Consider the following 14,777-nt stretch of genomic DNA (forward strand, 5'->3'; position numbering starts at 1 on the left):
ACTGAGTGCCATCTTGCTAAAAATACTAGAATATTGGCAATGCGGGGAGGGGCTCTTGAACAGCCACGAATCTGGACTCGTCACACAATGCAGGCTTTAGGGGAAAGCAAGATGTGCTGTTGTCTCTTGAACACTCCATCACTGTCCTTTTTTCAAACAGCATTGCTTTCAAACCCAGAAACAATACGTTAGGTTTCCTGGTGTCGCTGGGAGGGAAATAATTCTCGAGCGATCTCCATTTTTTGCTTCTAAAGCAGCACTTACTATATATATGGCAACATTTCCTATCAGGGAAATGTAGGGTTCCTATGTAGGGTTGCAATCCTGTGCATAGCTAAGCGTGTCTAAACCCACTGATTTCAATGTGTGGGGGCTCTCCACAGAATCAAGATGAGCGTTGGCCAAGATGGGAAGCCCCTCTCCCCCACTTCTCGCAATTCAGAACCTTGTTATTTTCACACAAACCATCATGGCTCCGACAGGAACAACAGTTGCCTAAATGAGAACGAATTAGACTCGAGTTCCATTCGGCTAACAGCATTTTCAAGACACGTGAATGCCTTTCTTTTTGGAAAACACCCGAAAAAGATATTAGCTTCAGCCATTAATTTCATCTTCTTGAAGAAAAGGGCTTTGCAGTCTCAGCAAACATATTTTAAAGATACAAATCAAAGCTAATCAGGCTGCGGGATTTAATTAGACCCGTAGGCTGCTCGCAAAATATTTTATTTCAAGCCAATATTGGGGGGGAGGAGAAGGGAATGTTCTTTCCATAGCAGTGGTAACAGCAGCAGCTGCTTTAAGCATTTTTCACATCTGGCCTACAGACCTAATAATTTCAACTCATGATCTCGTTGGGCGAAACTTGATCTACGTGGTTTAAATACCTTTCAAATTTGGGGCGAGTGAACAATTGCAAGCAATTAAAGCAGAAACGCAAGCCTCGCTATCTGTTGATTTTGCTGTAACGACGGAGGGTGGAGAGGAGGGGAAAGGAAGGGGGTGGCAGCGGGGGCGAGAGGATGAAATCACAAACACACAAGTCAAAGCATTGTCTCTAATTTAACACTGGGGGGGGGGGAGAGGCAGACACCAAACAGACTACCAGTAAGACCCCCCCTTCTTTTAAAGAGCATTCGTCTGCTACCACAAGGGAAGGGCAATACACTCTAATGTTCTTTTTTTCTTTTTAAAGTGAAAGAGAAATCAAGGTTCCTGCCTTAATCCCATTAATTTATTTATATTCTTCGGAGTATTAATTATCAGTCCAAGGCCGATTTCAAATTATTGCAATCGCGGCTCCATTGTTCGCTCCAATTGGAGGCCCCGCCCCCTCTTTTGTCTGGAGGCGCAGTGATTGGTCGGCGGCGGGTGGGGGCTGCCGTCAGCGCTCGGGAAGCCCATTCATCTGTGCACTTGGGCGTTGGACTCCGCATCTTATTAGCGACCAGGGAGATTTCTCCATTTTCCCCTTGTCTACAGTACGGCTACAAATCTGGGATTTTTTATTACTTCTTTTTTTGTACTAAACTTGGGCTTCTAATATTTTTGCTCGACTTTTTTTCCTTCCTTTCCCCCTTTCCTCCTGCGCTGCTGCCTTTTTTGATCTCTTCAGCTTTATTTTTTTTCCAAAAAACACCAGGAGTGTGTGTATAAATATAATCGGTTCTCTTCTCTTTTTTTCCTCCTCCCCCTCTGGTGTGCTTGCGTGTGTGTGTTGCTGCTCTTCAGGCTGCTGGTCGAACAGCATTTATACGAATCCACCGCTCTTTGTTTCCTCTCCTCTTGGATCTGTTGAGTTTCTTTGTTGAATAAGCCAGCATGGGTGCCCAATTCTCCAAGAACGCTGCAAAAGGCGAAGCTTCTGCCGAGAAACCCGGAGAAGCAGTGGCTGCATCTCCTTCCAAAGCGAATGGTCAGGTGAGAAGGGGACGTGGATTTTGTTTTAAAATCTTGCATTGCATTTTATAGTGCTGCTTCCTTGGTTTTTCTCGCGGGGTGTGCATGGCTTATGAAAATCATTTCTCTGTTTTAAAATAACTTAAATGGAAAGGTGTGGCTTTTTCGTGCAGTTTTTTTTTGGGGGGGGTCTTGGTTTTTAAGGTTCGAATCTATATTTCAACCTTCCTCATTTTGCCCTGTTTTTAAGCAAAATATGGGAGGGAACAATGTAGGAAGATTGTCCTGTGTTACAAGGCAGCGTAGTGTTGTGCTTAAACCGGGAGCATCTTTGTCTTGAACAGTTAGAAGATCTTTGCTGTATGTGTGAGAGCCGAGGATGATAATGGCTGTCTTGATGGATAGTCTCCCATGGTTTCCTGTACTGTAACACTCTATTTTCGTCTCCCTCTTCTCTGGCGCGTTGGGGGGGGGGGGTCGTGGCGCTTGGTGATAAGGCAATGGCAGGAGAAAACGGGGGGTTGGGGGCGCTGGAGAGTTGTCCGTATTGAGGAAGGGGCTGTTGACGAGATCTTCTCCATCTTGCCTGCTGTACTCGTTGGGTTCATAGCCCAAGCTTAGCGCGCGTGTGTGAGCGAGACCTCGGAGGGGACGCGCGCGCCCGCATGGGGATGTGTGCGTGCGCCTGTTGTATTAACTGTTGCTATGGAATGCAGTAGAGCACCGACCCCGGCGGGGTAACTGTCGGGCAGGTTTGGACTTTTGCACGCCGTTCACATGCGGTTCGCTCTCTACCCCGTGCGCCAGAATTGTGCGCGCGTGCTCTAGTCCGGGCTTGGCGCTCGCCTGTGGAGCGAGGAGCAGCGACAGCACCACGCCTTTTCGCTGCAGCTGCTCAAGGGACTTTTTCGCCCGCCCTTCTAAGACGGAGGCTTGTGAGAAATGCAACAAATGGGATAGAGCCAGACAATGGCGGGAAGGAGGCATTCTGACTTGAACGTTGGTATTGGAGGCGAAGAAGGGGAGAAGTAAGGCTGGCTTGGTTGGGAGAAGCGACGGGGAGCTTTGTTCGCTTCGGCTCCGTAGTTCTGGCCAAAGCGCGAGCAAAGCTGCCTCCTGCCCAGCCAGCTCTTCGCTTCCAGTCTCCTCCCTCCTTGGCGTCCTGGAGTTCTCCCTCCTCCTCCCCCCCCCCCGTTTCTCTCTCTTTTTTCCAAGATGGAACCACACTGCCCTCTAGAGGTGGAGATTCGCTGCAGCAGCGTCGCCTCGTCTCAAGAGGGCTGGGGGCGGGGGCGTTTAAATCCCAGGGGGAAACATGGACAGCTGCCGCCCCTTGTTTCTCGAGACGACGCGAACTTCCCGTCGTGGTCTGATATTTAAGCGTGGCTGGAGTCGGGGGTTGGGTCTGAATTGTGCATCACCCTGGTCAGAGTCTTGAGAAGGTGTGCTGCTTTTCTTCTGGTAGGGAAAACAGCAGGAAAGTCTGGCATCATGCCTTGCCCCTGTTCTATTCCAGTTAATATTAATGAATAGGCATCTTGTGGCACCTGACAGGCAGCTATGTTTTCTCTTGTTTTTCCTTTGTTGCCACAGATTAACATGACTATGGTTGGAATCCTAGCGTTAACAAGCCTGTGTAATACAGGTCAGACAAATAACCAGCCTGGGGCTTGATCAAGAGGCTTCCAGTGTTTGTGTGGGGGGAGGGGCTTTAGAATAAGATGTGAGGAAAATGGGCATGGTCTTCAGACGTGGCGTCATAGAGCTTTCAACCAATAACACCCCACTAATTTCTTCCAGGAGAACGGCCACGTGAAGGTGAATGGTGATGCCTCACCCGCAGCAGCTGAGGCAGGCAAGGAGGAGGTCCAAGCCAATGGCAGCGCGCCAGCAGAGGAGTCAGTGAAGGAAGAGCAGACCCCTTCTGAGCCAGCGTCCGAGAAGGAGGCAGCGGAAGCTGAGAGTACAGAGCCAGCCTCTCCTGTAGAAGGGGAGTCTTCCTCGAAGACTGAGGAGGGAACTACCCCTTCTTCGAGCAACGAGACCCCGAAAAAAAAAAAGAAGCGCTTTTCCTTCAAAAAGTCCTTTAAGCTCAGTGGCTTCTCCTTTAAAAAGAACAAAAAGGAGTCTGGGGAAGGAGCCGAAAACGAAGGGGCAGCTGCTTCTGCAGAAGGTGGCAAGGATGAAGCAGCTGCTGCTCCAGAGACTGCAACCAGTGAGGAGAGCAAAGCTGCCCCGGAGGAGTCCGCTGCTGCTGCTGCTGCTGCTAGCACAGAGGAAACAAAGGAGGAGACTGGTGGCTCACAGGAGGCCAACTCAGACGAGACTGCACCAGAGAAGCCTACGGGAGGAGAAGAGGGAAAGCCAGCTGAAGAGCAGCAGAAGCCCGAGGAGAAGCAGGAAGAGGTGACAGCTGCCCCGTGTGCTACCACTGAAGCTGCCTCAGCTGAACAAGAGGCACCCAAAGCAGAGGAGCCAGCAGCAGCTCCCTCACAGGAAGCTCCATCCGAGTCTAGTCCAGAAGCTCCAGCAGCTGAGTCAGCAGAGTAAAGAATTGGCAGTTTTGCGATGATGGAACTTTTCTTCCCCCCTGTTTGTTTGTTTGGAGTGGTGCCAGGTACTGGTTTTGGAGAACTTGTCTACAACCAGGGATTGATTTAAAAAAGATGTCTTTCTCTTTTTTTGTCTCTACCCACAGATCCCATCTCAGATCATTCTGTTACCACCGTTCCAATTGGTAGAGGGGAGACTAAGCGTCTCCTTCCTCCTTGTTCCTCTTTTTTTTTTTGCATCAGTATTAATGTTTTTTGCATACTTTGCATCTTTATTCAAAATGTAAACTTTTTTTTCTCTTGTCAGTCTATGGACATGCCCATATATGAAGGAGATGGATGGGTCAATAAGGGATAGCAAATGAAGTGATAGGGGTCACAATGGGGAATTAAGTGGTGCAGATAACTTGCCAAGAAAATGTGCCACAAGAAATAAGGGGTTAGTCTTTTTTAAAAAGAAAGTTATTACAATGTATTTTGTGAGGCAGATGTTCTATAAGGTTTACAACACTACAGGTCTTGACTAAGAAGGAAGAAGAAATTCCAATACTCAGATTTTAAAAAAAAATCATAGTCTTAGGAAATTCATTTAAACCATAGGAACTTTTCACTTATCTCATGTTAGCTGTACCAGTCAGTGATTAAGTAGAAATACAAGTTGTATAGGCTTTATTGTTTATTGCTGGTTTATGACCTTAATAAAGTGTAATTATGTATTACCAGCAGGGTGTTTTTAACTGTGACTATTGTATAAAAACAAATCTTGATATCCAGAAGCACATTAAGTTTGCAACTCTTTCCACCCTGCCCATTTTTTTGTAAAATTGCAGTAATCTTGGACCTTAAAACACACACACACAATTTTAAACTCAACCAAGCTGTGATAAGTGGAATGGTTACTGTTTATACTGTGGTATGTTTTTGATGACAGCAGACGATGCTTTCTTATTCCAGTTGTCTTTGAGAATAAAGAAAAAAACCAATTTCAGATGCAATGGTTTTTTGTGTAGCATCTTGTCTATCATGTTTTTTGTAAATACTGGAGAAGCTTTGACCAATTTGACTTAGAGATGGAATGTAACTTTGCTTACAAAATTGCTATTAAATTCCTGCTTAAGGTGTTCTAATTTTCTGTGAGCACACTAAAAGCGAAAAATAAATGTGAATAAAATGTAGAATTTGGCTGTGTTTCTTTTTCTGGATACTCTTTAGCTCAGTAAGTTGACTGTATTGTCCAAATTTGTATAAAGAGGCACTTGTTTGCCATTTAATGTTTCTCTTGATTTCTAAATAATGGAATTGTGGTCTTCTAGGCCCTCTAAAAGCAGTACCTGTAGAACAAAGTTCTCAAAGGGCTTGTAGATGCATTGGATTTAAATTAAGCAGCCTGTGCCACTCTGGACACTTAATTGGCTTATATTTGGGGAAACAGAAATTAAGACAAACTAGAATGTGTTCAAAAACAGGCTTGCACCACTTGACTTTAGCTAGAGTGGGGTTTATATGTAAGCAAAGCCTTAAGGACCAGTCTGTGGTACACTAGATTATCTATTCTCTCAAGTTGACTTGACACTTTGACTGTGCGTGTTTGGAATATCTGGAGCCTCAGCTTGAGTTTTCAAACATGGATACCTGAATTCAGGTGTCAGTACAGCAAAGGTCCAATCTTACATGTGAGTTTTTAACCATTTCAACATATACTTCAGTGCTTGACTTCAAGCATTCAGCCTTGGTAGTTGGGCCTTAAAGTAAAAGCTTTTGTTCTACCAAATTGTTGAGCAATATTTTTGTATGTTACTCTCAGCCATAGGTAACAAAACATTGCTATGTTTGTCTATAAAATAGTCACTTGGTGCTTGCCTTTAACTGTTCAGACTTTTGGGCTAATTTCCACCATATTGCTCAGGGCAAATTATGCCTTAATAAAACAGTAGGCTTTTGTAAAAACAACTGCAGAGTAGTAGTGGTGTTCAAGGGTGGAAATTGACTCAAGGAAGTGTTGCTCCTAGGTTTATAGGTGAAATTTAGTGTTACACTTAACTTGCTTCCATCTATGTTTTCAGCAGTAACTTACTTTGGAAGCAATTACACTTCATTTTATGAGAGAGTGGCACATTAGCACCTTGTTCCCTAAAGAACAAAGTCAGAGCTGAATGAAGTTCAATGGATTCCATACTGAATACATACTCTTATTCAGCCGTCCACATCTTTTATTTTTTATTTTTTGGCTTGTATATATACTCTGGTCACCCTGGTATTCTCTGTAGTGTTAGAAATGTATTGACTATTATGCTTTAAATGGCCATGGGATGAAATAAATGGATGTAAAATGAGATCCTCAATACCAGTGTCATTTTTGGACTTCATTGCTTGGGGCACTTTTTATTCAGAAAACTTGCTGTAACGGGTTTATAACTTAAGGGCTGTGCATCTCTGTTGTGTGACTTATAGTAAATGTACTTTTTGGTTTAAGTCAGCAAATATAAAGACAAGTCTGAGTCTTACTGAATTTGGTACACACATCTTGAGTTGAATGGAATTCCTCCCTTTCAAGTCTTGCCTAAACTTCAGTTTTGTACCTATATTGAGTTCAGTAGACATGGGACTATTGTGCATTTTAGATTTGTTGAGGATATTGTTGAATTGGAAATGCATGTAATGAGACATGATTAGCTGCAGCTTTTTGACAATGTGCTTATATGACATACATACTGCAAACATTTGACTCCATGGAATATCTTAGATTGCTCTTAAACACTCAAGGGTGAAAGACCAGACTTTTTTCTTTTGGTTCAATAATAAATACCTTTCCCATGCCTAATTCTAGGTTTATTTACAGTGCCATAGTTTTAAGACCACTGACTTCACTGGATTTAGATGAATGTAACTGCTTACTGATACAGTGTATTCCTAGGCAGAATGATTCCGGGCATTGGATTTCTATGGGTTTAAACTGGAACAATGGCAGAGGGTTGCACTATAAATGTATCATAATAAGTAATACTGTTGCACTGTTTAAGTTTGTGTCACAGTTTAACGTATATTTACTTCTTTATTACTTCCAGAATGTGCCTGGTTTATATAAAAACACTGTTGTGAATAGAATAAGGTTGCTCTGTTACCACTTGAACACTGATCCCAGACTAATTAGTCTTGGCAAATGAGTTATACTAGTGCAGGAAAACTAGGTTTAAGATACCAAATGAAGCATTTCTTAGCGAGCAAGCTTCAATAATACTCATTTCTCCTTGAATTAGCTAAAATAGACACCACTGAAAATAACTGTCTTATCAGGCAAAGATGTTAGAAAAGACAATGGAATTATGTAAACAGTTTACCAAGGGAGTGGCAGCTGTTGAGTAGGTAGTAATTTATATAAGGCTTGATGGACAAAATGATTTTAAGTTGCAGTCCCAAGCATTCTTAGCTTAGGGTCGGCCACTTGGTGTAACTTACGAATGTGTTCTGGACTGGGATGTTAATGTCTTATTTTAAAAAGACTCGTGACAACAATTTAAGGCTGTTCTAAGCATATGACTGCATCTTTCAGCATGCTTATTTCAAAGCCACTGAAATCAATGTGGTAAATATGATGGGACTTGATCTATGCATTTCATCACCCAATTCCAAGCTTACTTTATTTTATTTATTTCAAATTTGTATTCCACCCTCCCCGTGAGCGGGCTCAGGGCGGATAACAACATATTAAAAATACAATTAAAATACAATTAAAAATTCATGTTAATTAAAAACCACATTTAAAACAGGATGGTGGACAGCCTTCACGGGGGGTGGTGTTTATACACCCGTTTTTTCCAGGCTGGCGGAGGCCCAGCCTCAGCCATATGCCTGGCGAAACAACTCTGTCTTGCAGGCCCAGCGAAAAGATAGTAGGTCCTGCCAGGCCCTGATTTCAGCAGACAGAGCGTTCCACCAGGTGGGAGGCCGGACCGAAAAGGCCCTGGCTCTAGTTGAGGCTAGGCGGGCCTCCTTGGGGCCAGGGGCCACCAACAGCTGTTTGTCCCCTGATCGGAGTGTCCTCTGGGGAATATATGGGGAGAGACGATCCCGTAGATACGCTGGTCCCAGTCCGCACAGGGCCTTATTCAGTCCTACTGATTTCACTGAGAGCTCCTATTAAGTGGATTGAAGACTGTAACCTTGGGATGATTGGTCTAAAGATGATATTTGAAGCCAGGTTTTATTTTTGGTGCTCTGTTCACTAGCTTGCAGTGGTCCCAATCGAACGCCACTTTTCACAGATTAATAATGCAGTCCTAAACTGAGTTACTCACATCTAAGCCCATTGGTTTAAATGAACGTAGACTGGAGTAACTCTTCTTAGGATTGCACTGTAAGACTTCTGCAAATTGGATGACTTGCCATTTGAGAGGAAATTTCAGCTTCAGCATATTTGGCATAGATCAATTTCCATTTAAAAGAATTTGTGTAACTTTAGCCAAATATGAGTTTTGCTCAATACTGTGTTTGCAGTTATCTATGGGTTTATTAGAACAACTTCAGCCGAAGGGAATTAACATGCAGCAGCCTATCATATTTGATTGGTATCCCATCCTTCTCCAAGGAGCTCAAGGTAGTATACATGTTCCCTTCTACCATTTTCACAACTGTGATATAATTTAGGCTGAGAGAAAAAATCAGTTCAAATTCACCCAGGGAATTTCATGCTTAAGTATTTCAACCTACATTTTCCAGAACATGACTGACACACTAACCACTGCTCCAGATGTCTCTGACACTCTAGCTTGCTTTTGTGGCATCTGTGGTATATTGAAATCCGTCAGGTAACCTGTGTTATTTAATTCTTTAAAACGAGGTGGTTATGAAGCTTGCACACATTTTTATAAAACTACCTACGATTAATGTCAATCATCCCAAGATTTGCTTTCTGTATGAAAATACTTAATCTAAGAACAACAGAAAAATAATGTCTAGTAATAGAGTTGTCGAATGAAAGTTGTGAGTATTGGCTTACTTCCAGTGTTTTCATTTTATATGCATTTCAATTATACCCCAACTTGCTCCCCAGTGGGGACCTAACGTAGCTTACGTAGTTCTCTGCATTTTATCCTCACAAAACTCCTGTGAAGCAGGTTGAGCTGAGAGAGTGAGTGGTTCAAGGACACCAGCAAGCAGTGATTTGAACTGGATCTTAGTCTGACACTAACCACTACACAACACTGGTTTTATAGTTACATCTGCCATAGTAACTGTTTGCTTCTAATACATTTGTTGGCTTTGATTTAAAATTGGAATTCATTTGTTTACATAGGGTGGGGTTGAATCTTGCCTTTCATCGCAGCCTTCTGTTTTTTTTAAAAGAAAACTTTGGTGGAGTACCCCTATCCTATTTAAAGTTTGTAAAGTGCTACAAACTGGAGAGCCAGTTCGGTGTAGTGGTTAAGAGTGTGGGACTCTAATCTGGAGAACCGGGTTTGATTCCTCACTCCTCCACTTGAAGCCAGCTGGATGACCTTGGATCAGTCACAGCTTCTAGGATCTCTCTCAGCCCCATCCACCTCACAGGGTGTTGTTGTGGGGATAATAATGACACACTTTGTAAACCGCTCTGAGTGGGTGTTAAGTCTTCAGGAAGGGCGGTATATAAATCAAATATTATTATTATTATTAAATTGGGAATGTTGATCAGTGTACCTTTGAAATACCTTCCTTTCATACAATGGGATTTTTAGAGCTAGGCCACAGTCCTTAGGCATTAGAAAAATGTTTGGGGTTGAGCTCTGTCAGACAACAGCAGGAGAAAGTTTTGCTTTCCACAGTTCCATTTGTGCAAGAGCTGTAAGATCAAGCTCTGATTGTTCACTTCTGTTCGGTGCTACTACGTACAAAAATCAAAAGGCTATTTGATACTGTCATAATAATCCAGTTTGGAAGTGTGATATGATTTGACTGAAAAGTTTTGTTGCAGGATGCTGAAATATAACTTGTTCTACAGCTTTTGCGAGTGGAAATGTGAGACAGGATATGGTCAAGTTGATTTAGTGACTTTCCTGTGTTTCCACTGGCATGAGAACTTCTGCACAAGCAAAAATGTTCCATGTGATCCAGCCCTATGAGTGGAGATGATCTCAAGAGTTAACCATCTTCTTACCTGTTCTGTGTCAAAAATTACATGATTTGAATGAAATTCCACCGCCACCTTATAAGAACAGAATACCCTTTACATTACATTTGTAATGTAAGGTCTTCATATTCCAAGCTACAACATACTCCAAACAGCAAGAAGTTTTTGTTTTGTTTTGTGTGTGTTTTTCATGTGCATACGCACATAAACTTACTTTGCTTTCCATTTTTAAAGACAAAGGTGAAGGATTTTCCAAAATTCAAAGCCTCCTTGCAAATCAATCTGTTTTTTTTCCTTCCCTTCCTTAAACGAATCTTTTGATGAAAAATGGAGCGCATGCTCCCAATATTTAGAATTACTGTCTTCCTGATTAGTATTCTAGCAGAAAATGAATGTATCCCAGTGTAAAGAAATGTAATGATAAAACAGGCAACGTCTTGATGCGTTGGGTGCTATTTTTTTTCCCTTGGAATGGAAATGACAAGTTTTGGATTTTCCTGTTACCACCACTGAACTGAAGCTATGTCAAGTTTAATATTCCTAGTTTATTTAAAATATGATCTGAATTTGGCTATATCTTTGATCTTTTCTTCCAAAAGTAATAGTTGTTTATAAATATTCAAAGAAAGGGGGGGATTGAGGCAGCCAAGTCATGAAGCTTACAGGAGTGCTGTCAGAAATAATGAACCTATTGAGAAAAGCACTGAAAACCACATAAATAGAAGTTTTAGACCTCTTACACATAACAAGCATTGAAAATAACAACCCAAAGGCCTTCTTATGTATACACTATGCATTTAAGCTTGAATGCTCTTGAGAAATTATGTGAATTACAAGATCTATTTGTTTGTTTCCCAAATGCTTATTTAAAAGTTCTGTAACTAATAATTATATAATATGTACAACAGTTGTTAGTGGAATTTTAAAGTGTTTTACAAGGCCTTGAGTTGTTTTAGGCACGGTCATGTCAGGTAATAGAAAATTGGTTGTAACTGGGTTAGACTTTAAGAAAGCAGTGCATTTACATCCATTTAACGTTAGCTTTTTTTGAGAAACATTTAAGTTGAAGGTTGTACTGTTTTAAGTAAACAGAAGCTTGATAGATTTTGGAAAAGTGCCTTCCTGATTTGTGATGCGAACTGTTGTTACTGCTAAAATTTCCTTGAGATAAATTAATATATTTACAGAGAAGATTTTATGGTTCAGGAAGTTTAAATAGAAGTGTAGATTAGAGTACTTCTGCTCTAAAATTCCTCTAGGCAAACAGGAGAATACATATGTATGACTACATAGGACAATAAACTGTCATTAATCAAATAACTGGTTATTGGGAATGCTCACTTGTCTTTTTTTATGGATTTGACTCAGAGTTCTTCAAGATGAAACAGGTTTTCTATGTATTGTGAATACACTATAAATATATTGGAAGAGGGGCCTCATTGCACTTGGAATGTAATCAGGATATTTTGCGCTAAGATAAAAGAACTCCAAACCCAGTGGAATAGAGTATCCAAACAGAAATCAAGTTAGCTATTCTGATTTCATATATCCCTGTAAGATCACTGGTAAGCGTTTTCAAGCCTAAGAATGTGAATGTAAAAAAAACACCTATAAATCTCCATGGAATGGAATTGTACCGGCTAATATGCTTGCTTAGTTCCAGGTAGACTGATTGTGATTACATTAAACACCTTTCTTCTTTGGTTAGTCTGTCTTCAGTGTTGGTTAATCTTTTTCAGTGTTTTCTGCCTTTATGCACTCTGGAAGAAGAGATTCCAGAATGGAGAAAAAAGACTACTAGCTAAACAAATAGCAAAGAAAAAAGGCATTATAAAAAGTTACAGAAATAGAATGCCAATAGGGATTTTAGGGTGGTATTTTTGTTCACCAAGAGAAATCCCAATGCATCTCAAAATGAGGAATATTGTTCTACGAATAAGCCCTACTGAATAAAATGGAATCTGTGTACGAATAGACCTCCTTATGATTGCTCCCTAAGAGTCTTTGTAGGAGAAAAGAACAAGAAAAGCAGTCATAGTAGTAATGGTGGTAGTTCAAATACAACATCATCTTAAAGGTATGTGAATATACCATTAAAGAGCCAGAAGCAGATCACATTGTTACAGTGGAAGCCCAATAGTTAGAAGCTCATTGCAACAGAAAACAGTTGAAGAGAGCTATAAGCAGTGCAGTCCTATGCATTATTACATCAGTCTATGACTATGGAAATCAGTGGGCATATGCTGGAGTAACTGCATAGAATTGCTGTGTAAGTCTCAGAAAGAAAATTTCTTGCTCACGTTTTCAAAGCATACGCCGTTTTGGTGGTACTGACAAGCATGTGCATGAACAGAGTAATCATATGGAGAAAGGTAAGAAATTGTGAGATTGCATGAACCAAGCATCCACCAATGCTGACCATAGAGGAGAAAAAAGATTATCATTCTTACTTCTCATACAGTGAGCGGAACCTTTCAAAATCTGTAAAGAACTAAACCACCTTGTATTTGGTTGCATTTTAGCCCACTCCTTTTGCACAGACAACTTCTTTTTATATTTAGCAATTGTCTGTCACTTCTTTTTAAAAAAATCTTAAATCACACCTTTTATGGCTTTTCTCTACAACCACTGATCTCCAATGCTGTTTCATTTGCAGTATCACACAAAGCCTGAAGGTACTTGAAGAGAGGAGGATAGAGTGAGGAATGTAAAAGCGTAACCGTGGGTGGCTTTCAGGCACATATTCCAATATGGAGGGGAGGTCTGCATGTACTTTTATATATGCACGCGCACACACACACACACTCTCTCTCTCTCTCTCTCTGGGATTTATTTGAGGGGTTACAGCCTCCTTTGAGGTGAATGGGGGAAATAGATATATGGAAATTTGATGTGCTTATGAAACAGTGTGCAAGGCTCTGTATTGGAATAGTGGTGTGACTTTTGTGAATTTATACAGACCCTCCCTCCCTTTATTATATATACTTTAGAGTTACAGAAGGAAAGACAAAGTCATGGGAATAATAAATACGTTTAAAAAATAGAAACAAATGTTAATGTTAACAGTAAGTCTCAATTTTAAAAAATTGAGCCAACCAAAGTTTGTCATTTTAAAAGCTCCATTGATTTCAGCAGAAGAGTTTCTTCCATTGAATCAATAGGACTTGAAAACACTAACCATTGGATGGCTGGTGCTCCTTGATTTTGGAGGAGGGAGTCCATAATTTTTCACATCTGAAATTAACAGTTCCAAAAAAATGTAGCTTGTCATTAATTGCATAAGCAAACTCTGTTGACAGTGGCATATACATATTAAATTTATGTATTTATTTAGATTTTTATACCCCACCTTTATCCTCAATTGGGTCCCAAAGTGGCTCACAACATTGTTCTCCCCTTGTCCCTTTTTCCCTCAAAGCAACAACCTTGTGAGGTAGGTTAGGCTGAAAGAGAGTGACTGGTCCAAGTGACCTGCATGGTGGAGTCATGATTCAAACCTGGGTCTCCCAGGCATTAGTCCAGCACTCTAACCACCACACCATGCTAGGACAGGGCCAGATCTAGAGGGGGGGCAGGGGGGTAGTCTGCCCTCGGCGCCGCCAGGGAGGGGGCGCCAGAAGTAGCTCCCAGAGCGTGCAGGCAGCAGCATAGGCAGCCGTGCTGCCTTTTGCTTGCCCCGCAGGACAGGGGGCGGCTGGCTTGCCGCGCACCCCCTGTCCTGCAGGGCAGGAAAAGGGCAGTGCGGCCGCCCACACCATTCACTTGCCCTGCAGGAGAGGGGGCAGCTGGCCGCCCCCTGTCCCGCGGGGCAGGTGCATGGCGCGGGCAGCCTCACAGGCTCCCACACTGCCTTTTGCTTGCCCCGCGGGACAGGGGGCGGCTGGCTTGCAGTGCACCCCCTGTCCTGCAGGGCAGGCAAAGGGCAGTGCAGCCACCCATGCCACTCGCTTGCCCCGCAGGAGAGGGGGCAGCCAGCCGCCCCCTGTCCCGTGGGGCAGGCGCATGGCGCGGGCAGCCTCGCAGCCCCCCGCACTGCCTTTTGCTTGCTCCGCAGGACAGAGGGCGCGCGGCAAGCCGTTCGCCCCCTGTCCCACGGGGCAGGCGAAAGACAGCGTGGGGGGCTGCAAAGTCGACCGTGCCATTCGCTTCTGAAGCGAATGGCGCGGGCAGCTTCTCAGCCCCCCACGCTGCCTCCGGCGCACAGCGTGATGACGTCATCA

At 42.6% G+C, this 14,777-nt stretch overlaps 1 protein-coding gene across 2 annotated transcripts; it reads left to right on the forward strand.

The window, feature by feature from the left end:
* The first annotated feature begins 1,427 nt into the window (after positions 1 to 1,427).
* MARCKS (myristoylated alanine rich protein kinase C substrate) lies at positions 1,428 to 6,786 on the forward strand. Of its 2 annotated transcripts, XM_054995943.1 has the most exons (3): positions 1,434 to 1,481; positions 1,732 to 1,920; positions 3,700 to 6,786. In XM_054995943.1, the coding sequence occupies exons 2-3, from the start codon at positions 1,822 to 1,824 to the stop codon at positions 4,447 to 4,449; spliced, it is 849 nt and encodes a 282-aa protein (XP_054851918.1). In that variant the 5' UTR covers positions 1,434 to 1,481; positions 1,732 to 1,821; the 3' UTR covers positions 4,450 to 6,786. The 2 variants fall into 2 exon arrangements, with proteins under 2 accessions (XP_054851909.1, XP_054851918.1); XM_054995934.1 differs by having other exon boundaries at positions 1,428 to 1,920.
* Positions 6,787 to 14,777: the final 7,991 nt, after the last annotated feature.

This window comes from Eublepharis macularius, chromosome 1, assembly GCF_028583425.1.
Source record: "Eublepharis macularius isolate TG4126 chromosome 1, MPM_Emac_v1.0, whole genome shotgun sequence".
Classification (NCBI taxonomy): domain Eukaryota; kingdom Metazoa; phylum Chordata; class Lepidosauria; order Squamata; family Eublepharidae; genus Eublepharis; species Eublepharis macularius.